Below are 22,244 nucleotides of genomic sequence, written 5' to 3' on the forward strand. Positions count from 1 at the left end.
AATGCTTTGGGTTTTGTATGCTAACCTTTCCCTTCCAAGTCACAGGAGAACAAAAGCCTTGCTCTCTGGAGAGGGGTCGCTGTGAGTGGGTCCGCAACAATTTACACTGGTCCACTACAGTATGGCCATGCCAGACGGGAACATGGAGGAAGGCATGGAATGAAAGACTGGTTGTACAGGATTGTAAAGGGTTTCAGAGCAGGCGAGGAGCCCACCTCCCCACACAGGTGCTATATATTGTGTCCAGAATTTGTAAACTTTGGTATCACAAATGGGACGTGAAAGAGAGTTGGCTATCGGCTCCATTTCCCACGATCTCACTTTAGGAGCTAGAGTAACAACCTCAGTTTGCTTCAGTACAGCAAGAAACAGCTCAGCTGGGAGCAGGCATTTAGGTATTAATGCGTTAAAAATGGCATATTTCCCCTAACTGCAGTGCAATCATCTGAAAAACATCGTAATCCCTGGCAGCTGCAAACTATTCTTTCTCAAATATTTTCAGCAAATCCCTTTTATTAATGAAAAATAAAGGCGGGCAGGGCTGTTTTGTACATAATTAGTTCGGCAAGCAGATCCGTTATTAATGTATATGTATACATTTCTGAATGGCTCCCAATTATGTCTTTGTGAGGAGAACCACTAAATCACGGTTATTCAAGGCTCCCGAGCTCATTGATTCACAGCTTGCTCCAAGCTCAGTGGTGGCGCTGGCCTTCCAGGATCAGATCAGAAGCTGGGATGGCTTCTGCAATTCTGGAACCATCCGTGAAAAACTGGGACACTTGAAGAGCATGCCATAGTGTGCCGCTGCATCTGAACTGAGCCACTCAAATCATAGTGATAGCCAGTCTCAGAGTAGACCCATAAATTTACTTTAAGTATTACTTATCACCTTTTGTTGTTAAGAAACACTGAGCATTATATATATTATATATATATAATCTCTCCCCACCTCTCCAGTACTGTGATTTAAAAATGAAATCAGGCCTCGAATGAGGAACATATCAAAATGAATAAATTGGAAGCACTTAGGAAGCAGCTTTGTGGTGTGACATCAAATTAAATTTTAATTGCATTAATTATCTCTTTATATCCCTTGCTACACCAAACTCCTTAGGTAATTCGCTGAGTATGTTGTTGTAGATTTGTGGGAAGCATTTTTGTTTACTTAATAGCTCCAATTGTGACATATAAGGGCAGACTAGGGCCTCAGTCTAACACAGTTTTGTACCCATGCTTAAGCCCCACTGAAATTAAAGGAGGTTAAGCATAACTCTATACTGGATTGTGGTGTATATGTAGGTAATGATCCAATACACCAGTAAATAAAATAGCTGCATTTTAGCCCATGTGATATCAAATTCCACATACCTCTTACTCTGTTTAGGCATTATATGAATTAATGGAATAGGGGGAAGGATCTTGCATGCTTGACTTCCTCATGTTCATTTTAATGCTCGAAAGAGCCTTTGTGCACACAACTGCATAAGCAAATGATTCCAGGTCCCTGGTCATTTATTCCTCATTCTCCAGGGTGAGGGATTGTCATAGGATAGTTACATGCAGGCCTTGAGCTAAAAGTATATTCATTCTGCTTGGGGGGTCACTGGTTTCCTTCCTCTTTTTGTGCCCACAGTTCAGAAGATAGGTTCTGTCTTAACATCCTGCAGCTTTATAGGATTAAAATAGAGTAGACGTGGATGTGAAATAATTATAGTTCCTAGGGCAATGCTTTTCTTTATCAAATAAAACAGCAAATCACAAAACAAAGTGAAGACTGAAAGCAAGTCCTCATTCAATGTAAACAGGATTTGTTTAAAACTTCAGTGCGCAGACGACTGGGCTATGGAAACCCAGCCTTTATTAGACTCATTTACAAATTTCCTATTCTTTTGGCTAAGACAAGATTTTTCACTCGCTCTCATTAAAAATGAAGCTAAACTGGGTTGCTGTTTTTACATGAATAGATAACTCACAATGTAGTAGTACAGTTCAAACCAATTCACAGGAGGCTGAGTTATTTCTAAAAAGATATAGGCTGAATAGCAGTAAGCAGGATATAAGAGTTCTTACCATTGTGCTGGATCCATTCAGTGACTGGGAATGTGATCGTAATCATCTATGTTTATTGCTTATGATTAATCTTGTTCAACACACTATGGGTTATTATATAACTATCCTTATGATTAATCTCACTTCAGTAGTTACATACCAGTCCTTCAAAATATTGTTTCTTTTTTCAGATCACCTCTTGGTACAAGAAGAACATAAAAGATTATTTTCATAAGCAAAAGCTGGGGTCATCTTTAAAAGAAAATGAAGAATTACTCCAGGAGCACAAGGAAATGGAAAATAAGGTTAAAGTAAGAACCATCTTATCTAAAACATGCTCACTGTAGTCCTTCAATTTCTTACAGTGGACTATTGTATTGATATAGGAACATCTTTCCCTGAGGATTATCAGTTCACTCATTAAATCATGGGCTCTTCATTGCTTGGACTAATCTACACTGGTGAGTTATAACGTTAAAAATACGTTATAAAATGTGACACCAGAGGGCGCTGTAGAGCAGCAATCCATTGTCAATGGGATATATAGATATATATATATCAGGTTTTTTTATAGCATTTTTCTTAGCAGTGTAGATCCAGGGCCAGGGCGGGAGAGTGCTAGAGTTCTGTCTAGTCAAGTTGAGTGGGATCAATTCCAATCTGTTACTTCCGAGGATGTGGACAGGCTGCTTGGACGAGTGAAGCCAACCACCTGTCTCCTGGATCCTTGCCCATCCTGGCTTATAAAAGCTAGCCGGGAAGGACTGGGCGATGGGCTTCGTGGGGTGGTGAATGCTTCCCTCCGTGAGGGAGCCTTCCCAGACCCGCTGAAAGAGGCAGTTATTAAACCGCTTCTTAAAAAACCATCTTTAGATGCGGCCACGATGGCCAACTATCGCCCAGTTTCAAATCTTCCATTCTTGGGCAAGGTGATTGAGCGAGCGGTGGCCGAACAACTCCAGGCACGCCTGGAAGAAGCGGACCATTTGGATCCCTTCCAGTCGGGATTCAGGCCTCATCATGGGACTGAAACTGCCTTGGTCGCACTGGTTGATGATCTTTGGCGGGCTAGGGACAAAGGTGAGAGCTGTTTCCTAGTTCTGCTGGATCTCTCAGCGGCGTTTGATACCATCGACCATATCATCCTTCTGGACCGTCTTGAGGGGCTGGGAGCTAGGGGCACTGTCATATAGTGGTTCCGCTCCTTCCTCCTGGGCCGTGTTCAGAAAGTGGTGGTGGGGGATGAGTGTTCAGACCCCTGGGCTCTCACTTGTGGGGTGCCTCAGGGTTCTGTCCTCTCCCCCATGCTTTTCAACATTTACATGCAGCCGCTGGGAGAGATCATCAGGAGGTTTGGGCTGGGTGTTCATCAGTATGCGGATGATACCCAGCTCTACCTCTCTTTTAAATCAGAACCAGTGAAGGCGGTGAAGGTCCTGTGTGAGTGTCTGGAGGCGGTTGGAGGATGGATGGCGGCTAACAGATTGAGGTTGAATCCTGACAAGACAGAAGTGCTGTTTTTGGGGGACAGGAGGCGGGCAGGTGTGGAGGATTCCCTGGTCCTGAATGGGGTAACTGTGCCCCTGAAGGACCAGGTACGCAGCCTGGGAGTCATTTTGGACTCACAGCTGTCCATGGAGGCACAGGTCAAATCTGTGTCCAGGGCAGCTGTTTACCAGCTCCATCTGGTACGTAGGCTGAGACCCTATCTGCCTGCGGACTGTCTCGCCAGAGTGGTGCATGCTCTGGTTATCTCCCGCTTGGACTACTGCAATGCACTCTACGTGGGGCTACCTTTGAAGGTGACTCGGAAACTGCAACTAATCCAGAATGCGGCAGCTAGACTGGTGACTGGGGGCGGCCGCCGAGACCATATAACACCGGTCTTGAAAGACCTACATTGGCTCCCAGTACGTTTCCAAGCACAATTCAAAGTGTTGGTACTGACCTTTAAAGCCCTAAACGGCCTCGGTCCAGTATACCTGAAGGAGCGTCTCCACCCCCATCATTCTGTCCGGAACCTGAGGTCTAGCGCTGAGGGCCTTCTGGCGGTTCCCTCATTGCGAGAAGTAAAGCTACAGGGAACCAGGCAGAGGGCCTTCTCGGTAGTGGCGCCCGCCCTGTGGAACGCCCTTCCAGCAGATGTCAAAGCGATAAACAACTACCTGACATTCAGAAGACATCTTAAGGCAGCCCTGTTCAGGGAAGTTTTTAACGTGTGATATTTTATTGTATTTTTGCTTTCTATGGAAGCCGCCCAGAGTGGCTGGGGAGGCCCAGCCAGATGGGCGGGGTATAAATAATAAATTATTATTATTATTATTATTATTATTATTATTATTATTATTATTATTATCCAGCCCTAGTTTATATGTTTTTGCCCAGTTTGGGAAGAATATGTATTTGCCAACCCCTCTCAAGGCAGGTCACTCTTAAAAACTATGGTGCTAAGGTTCCATAACCAGAGAAATTAATAGAAGGGGAAATATATGAATGGCGGTTAGCTAAACTAGTTAAGAAATGCAAGCAAAAACTCAATGTGTCACTCAGGTTTGGGGCTGCTTCCCCATTGCAAAAGAAGAATGCACACTACAGCTACTTTACCTATTACATATGGGGTGGCTGTTGAGAAAGTCAGCTATTTTGCTTTAAATAATCATTTTACATGTTGCTTTACATATTCCACCCACTCCCAGTTTTTTCTTCATCCTTAGCAAATTTTTAGTGTCATGCTTCATTTCCACTTATGTATCCTTAAATTTCAAGAAGAACAAATCAACTCTAAGAGTGTCTGTCCCAATGATGGCTTTTTAAGAAAATAAACATTCTGAATACAGTCTAGAAAGCTAAACAAATTTAAGTATCATTGACTTCAGGGGGAAAGAGTTAATCACTATAATTGGATACAATGAGACTTAAAAGTCATTAACTTTGGCTGGATCACACCCAGTATTTTTCTGCAATTCAGGGTGCATAGGAGTGCTTCTTTTTTCTCAGCTGCTTCATGTTTTTGAACGCCTCACAGCCTCTTTTGAACAAAAGGGTCCAGATTTTTTATTTATTTATTTAAGTATAATTTCACCCGGTCTGCACCAATCTTTTCAGAAGTGCCAGATCAATCAAGAGATCTACAAAGGGGCTCAATTTCTGTGCCAAATGGAATATTGAGAACTGCAATTTTAAAGGTTACTTACTGAGAAGGCAAAAAAGTAAAATAGCATGACCTGTCTGTGGAGAGACACTGAGCACAGGTTATGTATAATGCTGTGTGTCCTCAGAGGTACTTAGATAGCTCAGGGAATCTGCAGAGGCATGGCAACATCAGGCTTTTTGCTGCTCTTGGTGGAAAGAAGTGACAGCGATGTCATGCCACCAAATAGCACGCAGTATTAAAACAGTTAGGGACGCAGGTGGCGCTGTGGGTTAAAGCCTCAGCGCCTAGGACTTGCCGATCGAAAGGTCGGCGGTTCGAATCCCTGCGGCGGGGTGCGCTCCCGCTGCTTGGTCCCAGCGCCTGCCAACCTAGCAGTTCGAAAGCACCTCCGGGTGCAAGTAGATAAATAGGGACCGCTTACCAGCGGGAAGGTAAACGGCGTTTCCGTGTGCGGCTCTGGCTCGCCAGAGCAGCGATGTCACGCTGGCCACGTGACCCGGAAGTGTCTCCGGACAGCGCTGGCCCTTGGCCTCTTAAGTGAGATGGGCGCACAACCCCAGAGTCTGTCAAGACTGGCCCGTACGGGCAGGGGTACCTTTACCTTTACCTTTATTAAAACAGTAATGTCTCTGGCTGCTGTGGATCACTGCAGATGACAGCTGATCCTCTGTGCTAAGCAGCTCACTTGTAGAAGTTCATCCTTGTAGATCAAATCATTATCTCAGCAGTCCTGCAGAGAGGCAAGAAAAGGGCTTTGTGCCTGTGGCTTCGAAGAGAAAATCCCCCAGTGTACACAATGAACCATACCCACCAAGCTTACTCACCACATAAACATTAGTGAGGCGTTCAAGGGACAGGGGCAGCAGATCCTGATGTTGATCTTTATACCACCCACCCCATCCCTGATGTAGATCTTCACTCACCTCTTCTTCCCCGGCTGGGAGGGGACACCATTTGGTGGTTTGCCTCAGGCGCCAAAATGTCTTGCGTCAACCCTGGTCCTGCCTCTTAAGACACCCGTGGCTGTGCCCCCTGGTCTACGCAAGATTGGTGTCAACCCAAAGAGGGCCTTATGCACATGTCCCTGTCTCTGTTGAGGTACCCCCCCCCAACGCAGTTACATATATAGCACCAAATTCCCGAATAGGGATGGAAACCACGTTTGTGATATCTAGCAGCCTCCTCCTTGCCCGCTTAGCATACTCGTTGGCTGTTAAAGGACACAAGGGATAAGACACACCACACATGGCTAATTCAGATGCAACCACTTTTCTTCAACAGGGCAGAGATTACGTGTGTGTGTGTGTGTGTGTGTGTGTGTGTGTGTTGTTGTTGTTGTTGTTGTTTTTATATGTCATTATTGTAACCTTTCCTGGAGAGCTTCCTTCTTGAGTGCAGAGATCCAACATGATACAGTTGTACCTTGGGTTACGTACTTAATTTGTTCCAGAGGTCCGTTCTTAACCTGAAACTGTTCTTAACCTGAAGCACCACTTTAGCTAATGGGGCCTCCTGCTGCTGCCGCGCCGCCGGAGCACAATTTCTGTTCTCATCCTGAAGCAAAGTTCTTAACCCGAGGTACTATTTCTGGGTTAGCGGAGTCTGTAACCTGAAGCGTATGTAACCCGAGGTACCACTGTATAGTGAGTAGAAAGTTGGACAGGGACTGGGGAGGCCAAAGTACAAATCCACACTCAGCTATGAAGTCCACTGGGTGACACTAGGCCAGTCACACATCTAGCTCAGTACTGACCCTCCAAGGTACTGGGCAAGAATCTTTCCCAAACCTGACACCTGAGATCCCTTTAACTAGATCTGCCAGAGAATGGACCTGGGACTTCCCGCAGTACAGGAATCCTCTGTGCTTTTTACCTCTGAGATGGCAACCTTTCCATTTAGAAATCTTCTAACACCACCAATAAACACCAAAGTGCGTCAAGTTTACCATAACCCATACCAGCAAGAGAATATTATGGGAAATATTTCCTTCTTTATTGAACAGATTTATTTATTTTTTAAAGCCACACAAGACCCACAATGAAGTCACATAGGAATGAAACTGAGCCCTGGTGATCTTTGACCAGTGTGTGGCTCTGATCCAGCAGATCTGATGTGATTGCAAAGCCCTCTGTGTTCAGCGAGCGTCTCCATATTCAGTGGGCGATCTTGGAATGCTTGCACACAAATAACTCCCCTTCATAGGAAAGGGCAGAGGGTCACTGCGCTGACTGACTTTTGGACGCTGTCCATTTTTAAGGAGATAGGATTACCATTATTAGAATCAATGGGATTTAAGCATTACAGTAAAACACTTAGGCTCATTGATTTCAAGAATACATTGGCATGCATAGCTTGTGCTGGATTGCCCAGTAGTGAAACTTGGCAAATTGTTGATAATTCCATTGTGTCAAATAACTGAATGCATGTGGTTGCATTTTAAATGATAGCAAGATGCCCATATGTTTGTTCCTAAGCAATGTAATTGAATTTTGAGGGTACTGTCAACCATTCATATTAGCACTACAGTGGTACCTCGGGTTACGTACTTAATTCGTTCCAGAGGTCTGTTCTTAACCTGAAACTGGTCTTAACCTGAAGCACCACTTTAGCTAATGGGGCCTCCTGCTGCCGCTGTGCCGCCGGAGCACGATTTTTGCTCTCATCCTGAAGCAAAGTTCTTAACCCGAGGTACTATTTCTGGGTTAGCGGAGTCTGTAACCTGAAGCGTATGTAACTTGAAGTGTATGTAACCTGAGGAACCACTGTACTATGAACATGGTAGTTGCTGACCCTTATTTAGTAGGATGGGTATTTTGCAGCTCAGCGGGATAGGTAATTGAACAAAAGGCTTGTACTTCTTTGCTGCTGTTTCCAATTCATCCCGGGGGAATGGTTTTCCTATTTATTAGCCATATAATAACCTATGCATGGGAAGTAGTTGCTGTAACTCTTTACACTATCTCTACACTGTAAGCCAGTGCTGCCTTGGTATACGGCTTTGTTTGTTTGTTTATTTGTGGCATTTGTATTCCATCCTGTTACATAAACCTCTGTAGATGGTTTACAATAAATCAGGGGGGAAAGAGAGTTGAAATACAAAGTAAAATATAAATCCATTTAAAAGGGTGGAGGAAACTCTTCTTAAATACAACAACAAAACTAGTTGCATTGAAGGAATTGTGAGGTGTCCAGCCATGGGGAAATTAGACTACCTGCTGCCATGTAGGCCTAACTATCCACAGGAAAAGAAATAGAAGTATACTAGTTTATTAGGTATTTTTGTGCTTTCATTTTTGGGTTTTTATCTTGTGGACCTGCCCTGTGATCTTTGGATGAAGGGTGGTATACAAATTTAATGACTAATAATAATAATAATCTCAAATATGTTTGTGTGAATCAAATGTCCTTGCTGGACTTTTGGGTATGACAACTGGGACCATCTGCACAACAGGCGAGTTTAACTGCCTACCTACCCATTGATGCTCCCTCTCACTGCCATGTTCTTTCCCCCCTCCTATCTGGGGTTCCTTGGAGAACGCTGGGGTCTTGAGGTTGCCCATCACCTGGACAGCACACTGAGCAGGCACACAGGTCACCTGATCACAATCTTCTTCACCGTGATGAGGTGTAATTTAAAAGAAAGTAATTTGCTGAATTTGCGTCTCCTACCTTCCAACACTTTGAAGCTAGAATCCAGGATGGCATCTTCCTGTTTTTTTTTGTTTTATCACGAGAGAATGGGAGTCATTTGGGTTGCTGTAATCTCATGCAATTTTGCACCGCAGTTTCCTGTCCCCCCCCCCAAAAAAAAAAACACACACACACACATTTTGGGCAGGCATGGCAGCCAAAAACAGGGTCCTGAAAAAAAGCGCTTTTTGGAGGGAAATTGCATTACAAAATCGAGCGAGAGCATGGCCACTGTTCTCTCGCAATAAAAAACGTCCTATTTTTTCCAGGATACTTGTAGGGTGTGGAATCTATGTATGTAAATTAGCATGTGCAAGTTTTATTTAAATCTGTGGCTTCGTCTGTCTTTGTTGTGGGGTGGCTATCCTGCAGGCAGATAGCTAACTGAGGCGGACCTTCTCTTTCTAGGTATGGAGCTCCAGTGTGGAAGATTTGAAATCAGAGGCTCTCAAGATTCTGTTTTCAGAAGAGTATGCTGAAAAAGAGCACCTGAAGCTTTCAAATCAGAAAATGAACCTGTTGCAACAGGAAGTGAACCGTTGTATGGAGGAGCGGAAAACCTTGTTGCAAGAAGCCAATGAATTCTTCACTGCAGCAGCGAAGGTTAGTCAAAGGATTAACCAACCCACAACATGTGGTCCAGTTGCTTACACTATGCATATCGCACCACGTTTGTTTTCAGTTTGTCACAGTTCTGTTTCTAGTTTCAAAAAGAGAAACATTGCATTTATTTGTATGTATTTCTCTGTATGCAGAACATTCTGGGAGGGGCAGAGGAGTCCCTCCAAGGATTTTGCCTCCAGCAGTTTATATTCCAAGAAACAGGTGGGGCTGTTGTGCGTCAAGGCCCTGCACCCCCTCCCTCGAGGAATGAAAACACGTGGACACCAGTATTTAGGTTAATGGGCGAAAAAAGGTCACAACTTTTATTGGGTACAGAATGTGAATGGTATTGGCTTTAGGCACTGGACCCATTTCAACTATATCTGACTCCCGCTCGCCATGCAGGAAGTCTCAAAAGGGTTAACCACCTTTAGGGGGAGCCCTGTTTATGTACATCAACTCGGAGCTCCCCCAGGGTCACCGGAAAGTCATGCCATGGCCTTAGCCACCTCCCAGGCTTCGGACAGGATCCACGACCCCCGGGTTCCTTTAACAGAATACCCTTAAATGGGAGGGGTAGCTGATGGCCACAACCTCCCCTCCCATAAACCAAGTTTTCCCAACGCCTAACAGCCAAACCTTACAAAGTTGTGATGATTTGCAAGAAGGTAGGCAAAAACCAAGTGGCTGGTGCCAATCTGCCAAGTGGAAAAATTCCTACCAGGCCCCTTCAACAGCCGACCAACCGAAGTCCATAGCAAGGTCAAGGTGACTAACGCTAGAAGAAAGGGCAGGAGGGCGGGAGATCCGTAGTAGCAGGGAGCAGAAGGAATTACTCTCGGCTGCGTGGCAGCTTAGCCACACACCCCAGCCAGCCGGATTGGCTGGCGGGGTTGTGACGCGCGCCGGGACTCCCTGATGACTAAACACACCCCCCACTAAGGGCGGGAAGCGCAAGGCCCGCGCGCAATCCCTCCCCTCCCTGAAAAGGAGAGGCTTTAGTATACACTGTACTTGTTCTTAAAACTTTTTAAAAAATGTTTTGAGAGTCCTATTAAAATTGCAGAAATACTAGACCTTTTCTTGAACTTTGTGCTCTAGGAGTCTGTACTGAGTTCCCGTTTGCTTATTCGTTTGCTTTCATTATATCTTTTTGACCTGCTTCTCAACCATGGTAGGCTCTTAATGAGGCTTACAATTTATCCAACATAAGAATGAAAGTATATTAGGTAAAAGTGGGACCTGCACAAAAATGATGCATCCCATAGCTTAATCAGTGGAGCATAAGGCTCTTAATCTCAGAGTGTTGGGTTCGAGGACCACATTGGGCAAAAGATTCTCGCATTGCAGAGGGTTGGACTAGATGACCCTCATGGTCCCATGATTCTGTTTCTCACCTCCCCTATTCGGCATTCCGTGGCCACTGAGCATGCTCAGTTTTCATTGGGCTATTTTTTATTGACTGCCTTCATTCCTGCCAAACGATTGGCAATCTGGGGTTGTGTGTGTCACTTTCAACCAATCCTAAACATTTTGACACCACATCCAGCCATCTTCATATTTTGGATAGGTTTTACCATGCCAGGGAATAAAACACATGATTGTTCCTTCTTTCCCTGCAATTTGTAACGATCAGCGAATTTGGGGATTGTATTCCTCTGACAAGGAAATAGTCTTGGTGGATACAAACTTCACTACAGGCAAAGAAGGCACCTGGAATAGGATTCCTTCTGAATATCTTTTTTTAAAAATTTATTTATTCAAAGTTATAACAAAACATATTTTCCAAAAACATATCCTTATTCCCCACCCCATTTTTCCTCCCCCCTCCCCCCCACAAAACCCATCCTCCCACCCCACCCCCCGACTTCCCTCAGTTCCAGACTTTGGTTTCTCCAATAACACTATTTTCTGCATGTTACAGAATTGTGTAGATCTTCAAACTGTTTAGCTAATTATTATCAGTAAAAAAAATTGTGAATGTTTATTCAAAACCTGCCAAGGAGTCCAGTTCGCTTTGTTGCGTCTTCAAATACTTTGTAAAAGGTTCCCATTCATCCTTAAAGTCACAGTTATCCTTGTCCCGTAACCTATATGTCAATTTTGCCAGTTCTGCATAGTCCATCAATTTTTCTTGCCATGATTCTTTAGTTGGGGTTTCTTCAGTCTTCCATCCTTGTGCTACCAGAACTCTCACGGCCGTTGTCGCATACATGAAGATGCTTTTCAACTTTTTTGGCAGGTCTTTCCCCACAATCCCCAACAAAAAAGCTTCAGGTTTTTTAACAAATGTTAAATGGAACATTTTCTTCAATTCATTGTATATCATTTCCCAAAATTTTTAAATTTCTTTACAATCCCACCACATATGATAAAATGTTCCCTCCTTTTCCTTACACTTCCAACATATATTTGAACTAGTTTTGTACATTTTCCCTAACAAGTTTTGTACATTTTCTCACCCATTAAAAGGATAGCGCTATGACATTATTACGTCCAAGAGCAGTACAGGCGTCTCCCCGCTTATGCGAGGGTTACGTTCCCGGTTACTGCGTGCATATGTGAAATCACGTATAGTGGGCAACACCATCTAAAAAGCCTGTAAACAACATCTAAACCTCTGGAAACCCTGTAAAACCCCTTAAAAACCAGCAGCACTTGCCAGAGCCTCCCCCCTTTTTGAAGCAAGCTTCCTAGTGCGTGGCTACATTAATCAACTGCAGCAGAATGGAAAGGCCATGTTACTGAGTATCATATTATGCTGAGTTGGCACCATCTATGAAACTGTAGCAATATAGGAAGGGGCAATCCTGACAGCCAGAGTGGTTATCACAGCTGTCATGGAAAAACTCAACTTCAGAAGGCTACAGTCTTCAAACTTCCTACTCTATACAATGTTAAGAGTAGTGGCTTTAGAGCAGGTCATCTGAGGGTTGTGACCAGTCTTACAACCCGACCCTATCCGTCTTTGCAAGGAAGTACAGTGGTACCCCAGGTTACATACGCTTCAGGTTACATACGCTTCAGGTTACAGACTCTGCTAACCCAGAAATAATACCTTGGGTTAAGCACTTTGCTTCAGGATGAGAACAGAAATCATGCAGCAGTGGCACGGCAGCAGCAGGAGGCCCCATTACCTAAAGTGGTGCTTCAGGTTAAGAACAGTTTCAGGTTAAGAACGGACCTCCGGAACGAATTAAGTACTTAACCCGAGGTACCACTGTCATTTCTACTGAGTTCAATGTTGTCTTTTCTGCTGAAGACCTTCCTCTTCCAGCAAACCATTTCAGGTAGAGATCTTTCCCTGTCTGCATCCAGTACCTTTCGAAGAACAAACTTCATTACTAGTATGGTTTATGTCATGAAAACCAGAGAATGGCATCCAAGTAAACAGCTCTACTAGCCCAACGTAAGCATTTTTGGCTCTGCCAATGGGATTTCCACTCCCTCTCCTCTTGTCATGTGCTGCCTAAATCTGCTCTGGAAGGTTGAGGAGAAACTCACAACAGATTTTTTTTTTGGGGGGGGGAGTGCAGAGGGGGAGGGGAAGTTTCATTGTCCAGCCTGCACTATGGGACCTATATAGTTGTATACCGACTAGAGTTCTGATCCAAAGGTTCCTGAGTTTTTCAAAACTGACTGGTAATTTTATTGTTGTGAGTGGCTTGAAGTCACTTTTGTTTAAAAAAGGCTAATATAATACTCACCATCACCTACAATTCTAGGGTTCGAGAAGGGAAATTACATAAACTGGCTCACCCTCCACGGCTGCTGTCTTCTCTCGAAGTGATAATCCTGTCATTATATCCCCCCCCCCATTCATTTTTCTTCTACAGACATCGTTCTCTTGGTCATTTTTGAAAGTCAAACAAGCATCCATTTTTATTTTATTTTTATTTTGCTGTAAAAAGGACTGAAGATACTTTCCCCACATTCTCACTTCATCATCTTTTTGGTAATACAGCAATTCAGACATTTCCCTCATAACTGAAGGCAGAGATACTCAGAAAAAGAAAAATGTGCACCGGGAAGCCAAGAAGCCGGTAATTTGGTTTCTGACATTTAACTAAAGAGCATTTTTAAACTCAAGGCCCCAGTCCAGTTGCCGTTACTCTCAGCAGCAAATTGCTTTACAGGTTTCTGCTGTACATGAGACTCTCGCCATGTAACAAGATATCTGTGCTCTCAGCTTTAGCAGCACTTAGTTCACCAGGGAGGAGAGAATCTGGATTCAATGTTCCCTTTCATAAATAAATGGTTGGTGTTGGAAGAACTGACAGCGCTGCCCATCTTGTCTGGTGCTGCCCCTGTAGCCTATGGATGTGCTCAATAGTGACACTGTGCATTGGCCCATCAGGCTCAGTATATTCAGACTGCCAATGGTCTCCGCCACATTTGAGAGACCTTCCCTGCCCTCTACCTGAGGTTCTTTTATGGAAAACACCAGAAATTGAGCCTAGAACTTTATGCACGTAAAGCAAGTGCCCAGCCCCTGACCTATGACTCCTTCAGTTCCCTGTCTACTAAGGAGAGCAGTGTGCACAGCTGAAGGTGCTTCATATAAGGACTTGGATCAGAAGCAGAGCCTCCTCTGTGCATGCAGATTTGGTAGGAGCCAGCATATGGGAACTTGTTCCAAAACTATGGAACAACATGGTGTCATGCCTTCAGGGTAGTGGGCCCAACTCTATGGAACTCAATCACAGCAGAAATCAAGCAAGCCTCAATCATCCCTGCTGAATTTCAGAAGCCTGGTTAAAACTATTTTATTCCAGAAGGACTTTGCACCATGAATCTGCTCTGACGTTCCAATCTCTGGTGTTTAATTTATGTTTTAAATATTGGATGTGTTTTGTAAGCCATTTTGGGTTTCAGATGGTAAAAAGCGGGGTATGAATTCTTAAAACAAAATGGTTTCTATGCTGAGTTGAAGAAAAACTGTTTCATAATATGTTTTATTTAAACAGCCCCTGTCTTTTACTTTTCAAAAACTGTATTTGTCTTGATAGGCATGTGATGTACTTAGAAATGTAGAGGCCTCCCTTAAGCTTCTTAACTCTGAAGGCATAAGCTCGCCTCTCTTGGCAATAAAACATGAGGAACTGAAGAAAGAGATTACAGAAGGATCAGCTGACGCCTTGCAGAAGGGACAAACCTTGCTTAGCAAAGGCGATGCCCATAGGTAAGTGAAGAACCCCATAAACATTTATGAGTTGCCTCACAGGCATCAATTATTGCTGGGAAGTTACATGGGTCTAAGCAGGTCGGAATACTCTTTTTCCACATGAGCAATGATCAAGGGGAACATGGGGAGTTTTTAGGCAGAAATAAGGCAAATCCTAGGGACGCAGGTGGCGCTGTGGGTTAAAGCCTCAGCGCCTAGGACTTGCCGATTGAAAGGTTGGCGGTTCGAATCCCTGCGGCGGGGTGCGCTCCCGCTGCTCGGTCCCAGCGCCTGCCAACCTAGCAGTTCGAAAGCACCTCCGGGTGCAAGTAGATAAATAGGGACCGCTTACCAGCGGGAAGGTAAACGGCGTTTCCGTGTGCAGCTCTGGCTCGCCAGAGCAGCGATGTCACGCTGGCCACGTGACCCGGAAGTGTCTCCGGACAGCGCTGGCCCCTGGCCTCTTAAGTGAGATGGGTGCACAACCCCAGAGTCTGTCAAGACTGGCCCGTACGGGCAGGGGTACCTTTACCTTTACCTTTAAGGCAAATCCTGAAAATGAGGAAATGCAACCCAGGGTTTTATGAGCTTGACCATTCATTAGGATTGAATCCAGGATGATTCCCAGTGGATGAATTCTCTTCCTCACATTCTTGAAAGCATTCCTCACAGCCCCTTTCCCCCAAATTCACTGAGGCAAGGGGAAGTGATGGGGAAGAAATACAAGTTGTTTCGTATGCTGCAATTTCCCCCCAACGGTGGTGGTAATAATAATGATGATGATGATGATGATGATAATAATAATAATAATAATAATAATAATAATAATAATAATAATTTTATACCCCACCCTTCTTGCTGGGTTTCCTCAGCCACTCTGGCCGGCTTCCAACAAAATATTAAAATACAATAGTCTGTCAAACATTAAAAGCTTCCCTAAACAGGGCTGCCTTCAGATGTCTTCTAAAAGTCTGGTAGTTGTTTTTCTTTGACATCTGATGGGAGGGCGTTCCACAGGGCAGGCACCACCACTGAGAAGGCCCTCTGCCTGGTTCCCTGTAACTTCACTTCTCGCAGTGAGGGAACCGCCAGAAGGCCCTCGGAGCTGGACCTCAGTGTCCAGGCTGAACGATGGGGGTGGAGACGCTCCTTCAGGTATACTGGGCTGAGGCTGTTTAGGGCTTTAAAGGTCAGCACCAACACTTTGAATTGTGCTCGAAAACATACTGGGAGCCAATGTAGGTCTTTCAAGACCTGTGTTATTTGGTCTCGGCAGCTGCGCCCAGTCACCAGTCTAGCTGCCGCATTCTGTCTTTTTATTCAGGGTCATATTTTGATAGGTTTACTTATATGAAGTAAATTTGTTCATATTTGTTTCCTCACAAGTTCTAGTGAGGAACTCATTTGAGGAAGGGAAAATGTTAGAACAAAATCCACAAATGCACATGTCCTAGTTTCTCTGTTTTGTTGCAAATTAACATTATTGTTGGTTTTCCAAAGGCTAGCTGTGCAAAGGATCAGAATTGTTTCCATCTGCCTCCTATAATCCTACCTACCAGCAAAAATGCTAACTGTCATTTTGTTTCTGCCTTCAGTTCTTGGATGACTGGTGTTCAGGAAATGGTAAACTGCATTAACAAAAGAGTAGATGGGCTGATCAAACAGTGTACTGCTTACAAGGAACTTGCCTCAGAAAAACAGCACTTAACCACCTCCTTAGACAATTATCTCAAGAAGGTATATGAAAACATGCAACCCATTCTGATAAATATAACTGAATGATAAGTAGAAATTGAAGTCCAATGTTATTGGATAGTGTGATTTTTTCGGTGAGATCCACTATATATTTTGGAAAGTTGTATGTCTCCTTGGATGCCTCTTAAGGTACTGTAGCCAAATTTTGTATGATGGTTCCTAGGATCAAGGTTCAGGTTTTCACCTATGTTTGGATACAATTGGACGCCATTTTGAATCAAGATGGTGGACTCCAGCTTAAAAAAACTGCACTGATTTTAACCATTGATTTCAAAACTGCACCAGTTTTTTGGTTTATAAGAATTCCTGAGGAATGCTACGTGCCGGGCTCCTAGTATATATACAAAACGGATTTAAATGCACAGTATACCTAAATATGTCACAAGATCTCACAAATTCCTGCAGGCAAACATGTAAGAGAAATTGGGAGAGAGGTTCCTTATAGTGCTTCCCTCCAGATTTCTATCAGGTATTTCTCTCTTTCTCTCACTTCTCACAGGAAATGTCTGCGCTCCCATTTATTTATTCTTTTAATTGGATTTTGTTATATTCTGCTTTTTCGGATCACAGGCCACTATATATATATATATATATATATATATATATATATATATATAATTTTCCACTTTAAACACTGAAACCACAAAGGAAATTGGTCCATGAGGAAAGATATTCAGAGTGGAGAAAGAAAAAAGAGGAGAATAGGTTGAAGCATAATAATGTAGCATTATTAGACTTTACTGATTGGTTGGGTGAGCGTTGCTCCCGGAGAGGGAAAAAATAGTCAAAAGACACCGAGGATGGTTCAGAGAAAGAGTTCTTTATTTCTGCTCTCTGGAGCAGCAGAAAGGCACTTGCGTGGTCAGTTCACAGCAAGTCCAAAGAAATGAGAAATTTCATGCAATATATATATCCTCCAGGCACCCTTTCCCCCCTTCCCCAGGAATCCAGCCACGTCAGCTTATACATGCAGGTTGACATCACACATGTTCCTGCTCCGGTACTCTTAACCATAAAAGGGTGTTCCTCTTCCTGTACTCTTGACCATATAAGGGTGTTCCTGTTCCTGTATTCCTTATCTTGGGGTAAGAAGGTCTCCTGGCGCTGTTCCCGGACTAGGTCTGTGTGTCAGAGTGTGGTCAGGATGTAAGATAAGACCCAGACGTGCCATCCCTGCTTCACTGGAACAGCCAAGGTCATCCATTGTCATTATGGACTGATAAAGGAGAGCGCTTTGAGCACTTGTTTATACAGCTGGGTTTTGGCTCAAGAGCTCAAGTTAAAGCATTTTAGAAATGCTCCCTCGGAGAAGGAAAAATGCGGATTTTGGGGCCCGTTCCAGACTGACTACACAGTCAGGTTTTTTTAGATTTGGGAAATCCATTCCTTCAATAATAAAAAAGAACACAGAAACTGTTGGGATACTGCCAGGGAGACAAAGTCCATCATGGCTCCCAAGCCGTCTCCGGACGTCCATCGACCTCCCGTAGAAACGCAGTATCAGCAATTAGCAACACGAGCTCCAGAAAATAGCTTTCCACATTCCAGAACTGGTGCACGGTCTATCAGCAGATAATGCACAGCGAAAGTTGCACTCAGGAGAGTATCATTTAGAAGTTTATTCAGCGTTGGTCAGAACAAAGAAAAAACATGACTGCCTGCTTCGGTCTGCTCAGGCAGAGAGAGAGAGAGAGACAACAGCTCAATCAAAACAGAAACATCCTGTGAACAGGAAATACGCAGGCTGTGACACAAACATCCTGCTCCCTTTTAAGGTGGAATGGAAATATCCTAACAGAAACAAGTAATTAAACATGGAGAATGCGTTCAAAGCACATTTCACCACTCAAGGAATTCTTGGCACTGTAGTTTGTTAAGGGTTGCTGGAAATTGTATCTCTGTGAGAGGTAAAATACAGTGCCCAGAATTCTTTGACGGAATGAATGGGCTTCATTTGTGCTTTAAAGGTAGGGTGCGTAAGTGGTCTGAGTCTCTCTCAAGCATAGTTGGTCTTCCATGACCAACCTTGTTGGGGAGAGGACAGCTGCACTGAACACAGAGCCTGTTTCGCTTTCAAAGTGTCCCGTCAGCTTCTATTGCCATGCCAGGACTTCACACTCACTGTTATTGTAGAAACAACCTGAAGCCCTTCATTGAAAACAATTGTTTTATACTGAATTAATTATGCAGATTGTGTTTCATTTAGGCAGAGTACCACCTAATACCTGTCTCACAAGTGGTAAAAAAAAAAAGATGCTTTTGATCATTGTTGTAAAAAAACAGACATTCACAAAATTGGGGAATGCTTTCTGAAATTTGAGATATAATGAATGCTTCTTGCTTCTGTGGGAAATGTGACTACCCTTTATAATCATAATAGATGTTTTCTAGTACAGTTCTCTACTAGCATAGAACACTATGAAATATTTGCTGCATGCTAAAATCCACCCTGGCATGTGGTAGACACAGCTTAATCTAATTTAGATGCTTCTAAAAATGTGTAACAGGAATGAATCCTCATAATGGCTATATATACAATATAATTCTATATGCTAAGCCATCATGGCTATTTCTTCCATTCATGCTGTCACAAATGTAAATTTATGTGCATGATGCACAATTACGTCCACAAACCATAATGTTAAAGACTCAGTTTAAAAATGAAGACAGTGTTCTTATGGAGAGAAGAGAGTTTGTGAAATTAGTTATCCAGGCTACTATTTACTTCTTGGCTAATGAAACAGTAACTAATATGTGTTTGAATCGTAATGCTGGAAATGTAGTTAGAGGTTAGGCATTTCAGCATATATGTCTTTGTAGTCTTAATCGTGCACATGCAAAATCTCTGTCTCACAAAAAGGAACAGTTGACCATGCCTTCATTTTTAACTATATGGTGTCATTTTTACTAACTCAAATATATGTGGTGACACATGGCACACTCTTTCAAAGAATTGTGCCATTTTACAATGCATGTGGGAGAATCACTTATCTGAAAGCACTCCCCTATCAAAACTTCTCTACCTGTGGAATGCTTATACCTACATCACAGTGAAGACTTCTAGCCCGTAATTATGCCATTATGTCCAATACAAGCCTTGGTGGCATGCAAATTAGTAGTTCAATGTTTTTAACTGGTTATTTTTATTCAAAACCAAAGGCCTCTACAAAGATTAAGAACGTTGGTCCAATAGTCTCAGCTGCAATAAATCCTGGATCATCTGTCCCTGAATCAGAGAAAGTTCTGAACAAATACTTAGAGCTGGCAAATCAAACTAAGGTAAAATACTTTTTTACACTGCATGGTTTTTTTATAAAAAAAACCCGGTGTTGAGCCATATGTTATTACTGTGCAAATTTCCCCAGGTACTTCAAGAATGGCTTGCTTTTCTACACCAGTCCTGCACACCAGTGAAGAATCTTGCAGTGAACAGAGCCCCATTACGCCAGGGATAAGGAACTTGTGGTCCTCTAGAAGCTGCCTGATTACAACTCCCATTATCCCTGCTGGTTGGGATGAAAGCTGTAATCATAGAGTTGGAAGGGTCATCTATCCCAACCCCCTGCAATGCAATAAATGTTTTAACAAGACTGATTTTTAAATTGCCTTTTTTATGGTTGCTTAGAGACATGGGACGCGGGTGGCACTGTGGGTTAAACCACAGAGTCTAGGACTTGCCAATCAGAAGGTCGGCGGTTCGAATCCCCACAACGGGGTGAGCTCCTGTTGCTTAGTCCCTGCTCCTGCCAACCTAGCAGTTCGAAAGCACGTCAAAGTGCAAGTAGATAAACAGGTACTGCTCCGGCGGGAAGGTAAACGGCGTTTCCATGCACTGCTCTGGTTCGCCAGAAGCGGCTTAGTCATGCTGGTCACATGACTCCCTCGGCCAGTAAAGCGAGATGAGTGCCGCAACCCCAGAGTTGGCCACGACTGGACCTAAAGGTCAGGGGTCCCTTTACCTTTTAGAGACATGGTGCTGGACGAATTAATATTAAGCACATTTCATATTATTTTTCAGTATTGTAATATTGTACTTTAATTTTTGCTTTTTATTTAAATCTGCCATCACAACTCCCACCCACTCAAACCTACTACAGACCTTGGCGACATATCCCATAATGCTTAGGGTCCTCCAGCCCTCAGGAAGTGCTGTGGTAGATATAGGAAAACTGGGCGGGGAGAGAGGAATGGTTGTCCCACTCCGCACAAGCAGAAACACTTTTCGCCAACGCTAATATCCTAAAATCGTTTGTGCGGTGGGAGTTGTTTTGTTTTTTTTAACCTGAGGGTGGGGGGTATAGATGAGTTGCAAATCTTCAAGGAGTGGCCCAGTTTTTGGTAGGCCAATTCGAATGTGCACATTACACGTTATATTTCTCTGTTTATGCTGCTGCAGGAGATGGCAACTGAACTGGAATTAGCTGTGAGAATTTTTAAAGAGATGGAAGAACTGGAAACCACAGAAGTGGCCGTTTTCTCTAACAAAACTGACCTCCTGAATGAAGAACTGACAACACTTAACAGAAATATTAGCTCAAAACTGGAAATCCTGAAGCCGTATGTAGAATTTTTGAAGTCATCCGATGAGGTACTTGCCCCCCCACTCGAGAGTCATATTCCCTCGGGGTAATCTGTCAGGGGCTGCATGCCATTGGTGAATGGGGCTGGAGTCAGTGGAAGCCAACAGTGGGTGGGGCTACAGCCCAAAGTAGATGCTTTTCTTTCTCTCATTCTCACTTTCTGCCATCCTCCCTCCTTGTTACCCACATAAAATTAGACAGAGGGACACAGGTTGCTCACACTTGTGTAGGTGGTACGGACCAATGTTGTTTAGAACGTAATGCAATAAACTACGAGCTCCCCAAGTGCCTATGAGATGGTTATCTGAGTATTGTAGGGGGCATAGTAACCAACTCCTAGGGGTCTTTAGCACCCCCAGTTGATGGGCATTGCCATTCAAATGGTGTGTGTGCACCACGTCATGTGATCGGTTATGCGGCGCAGGGCTTGCCGCCCCCCCCAATATTTTACAGTCGTACCTTGGAAGTCGAAACGCCTTGCGAGTCGAATGTTTTGGTTCCCGAATGCCGCAAACCTGGAAGTGAGTGTTCCAGTTTGAGAACGTTCTTTGGAACCCGAATGTCTGGCATGGGTTCTGTGGCTTCCGATTGGCCGCAGGAGCTTCCTGCAGCCAATTGGAAGCCGTGCCTTGGTTTCCAAACATTTTGGAAGTTGAACGGACTTCTGGAATGAATTCCGTTCGACTTTCGAGGTACGACTATATTCAAGTTGGCATCCCTGGCAAGGGGAATTAATTATTGCAGTGGTTTTGTTCTAAGACTATATTTGGTCAGAGTCTAAGATTTGACTAAAGTCTCTTGAAGGACCAGAATGACTGGCAGATGTTACTTTAGTACTCATAGAATGCCTCTGTCTAGGAACTGGCTTTTAGAATATGGTTTCTTGATTCCGAGGTCTGTGAAACTATTTGAATGTGAAAGCTATGAGAAGGTGATTCCCTGATTTGAGAAGCGAGTGTATGTGATTGAGTGTGAAAACTACCAAAATAAACTACACTTTGAGAGAATGAGAGAAACAGGAAAACAGAATGATACAGAGGGTACTTTCAAACAGTCTCTGTTTTCAAGGCGGGATTCAATCGCATTCTGGCAAATTCAGGTTTCACAATCCTTGAGAGGTCTTGGACAACAAGCCCACTTTCTTAAAAGATCAAACTTTTTGCAGTAAGATGAGTGATGGGGGAATACATTGGAGAAAGCCATCATGTAACCTCCCTGCCAATAATAATAATAATTAGGATGAATG

The 22,244-nt window shown here is 43.6% G+C and overlaps 1 protein-coding gene across 4 annotated transcripts in view; it reads left to right on the forward strand.

Annotated features, from left to right (window-relative positions):
- Window positions 1-22,244, forward strand: part of CCDC141 (coiled-coil domain containing 141) — a 94,587-nt gene that overhangs the window by 44,177 nt on the left and 28,166 nt on the right. For all 4 annotated transcript variants that reach the window (XM_079975790.1, XM_079975792.1, XM_079975793.1 and 1 more), the window contains exons 6-11: window positions 2,244-2,363; window positions 9,305-9,499; window positions 14,509-14,681; window positions 16,259-16,400; window positions 19,578-19,697; window positions 20,815-21,006. In XM_079975790.1, coding sequence (XP_079831916.1) covers window positions 2,244-2,363; window positions 9,305-9,499; window positions 14,509-14,681; window positions 16,259-16,400; window positions 19,578-19,697; window positions 20,815-21,006 — 942 coding nt within the window. The remainder of the gene's footprint in view (window positions 1-2,243; window positions 2,364-9,304; window positions 9,500-14,508; window positions 14,682-16,258; window positions 16,401-19,577; window positions 19,698-20,814; window positions 21,007-22,244) is intronic.

Source organism: Podarcis cretensis, assembly GCF_951804945.1.
Source record: "Podarcis cretensis genome assembly, chromosome: 1".
Lineage (NCBI taxonomy): Eukaryota > Metazoa > Chordata > Lepidosauria > Squamata > Lacertidae > Podarcis > Podarcis cretensis.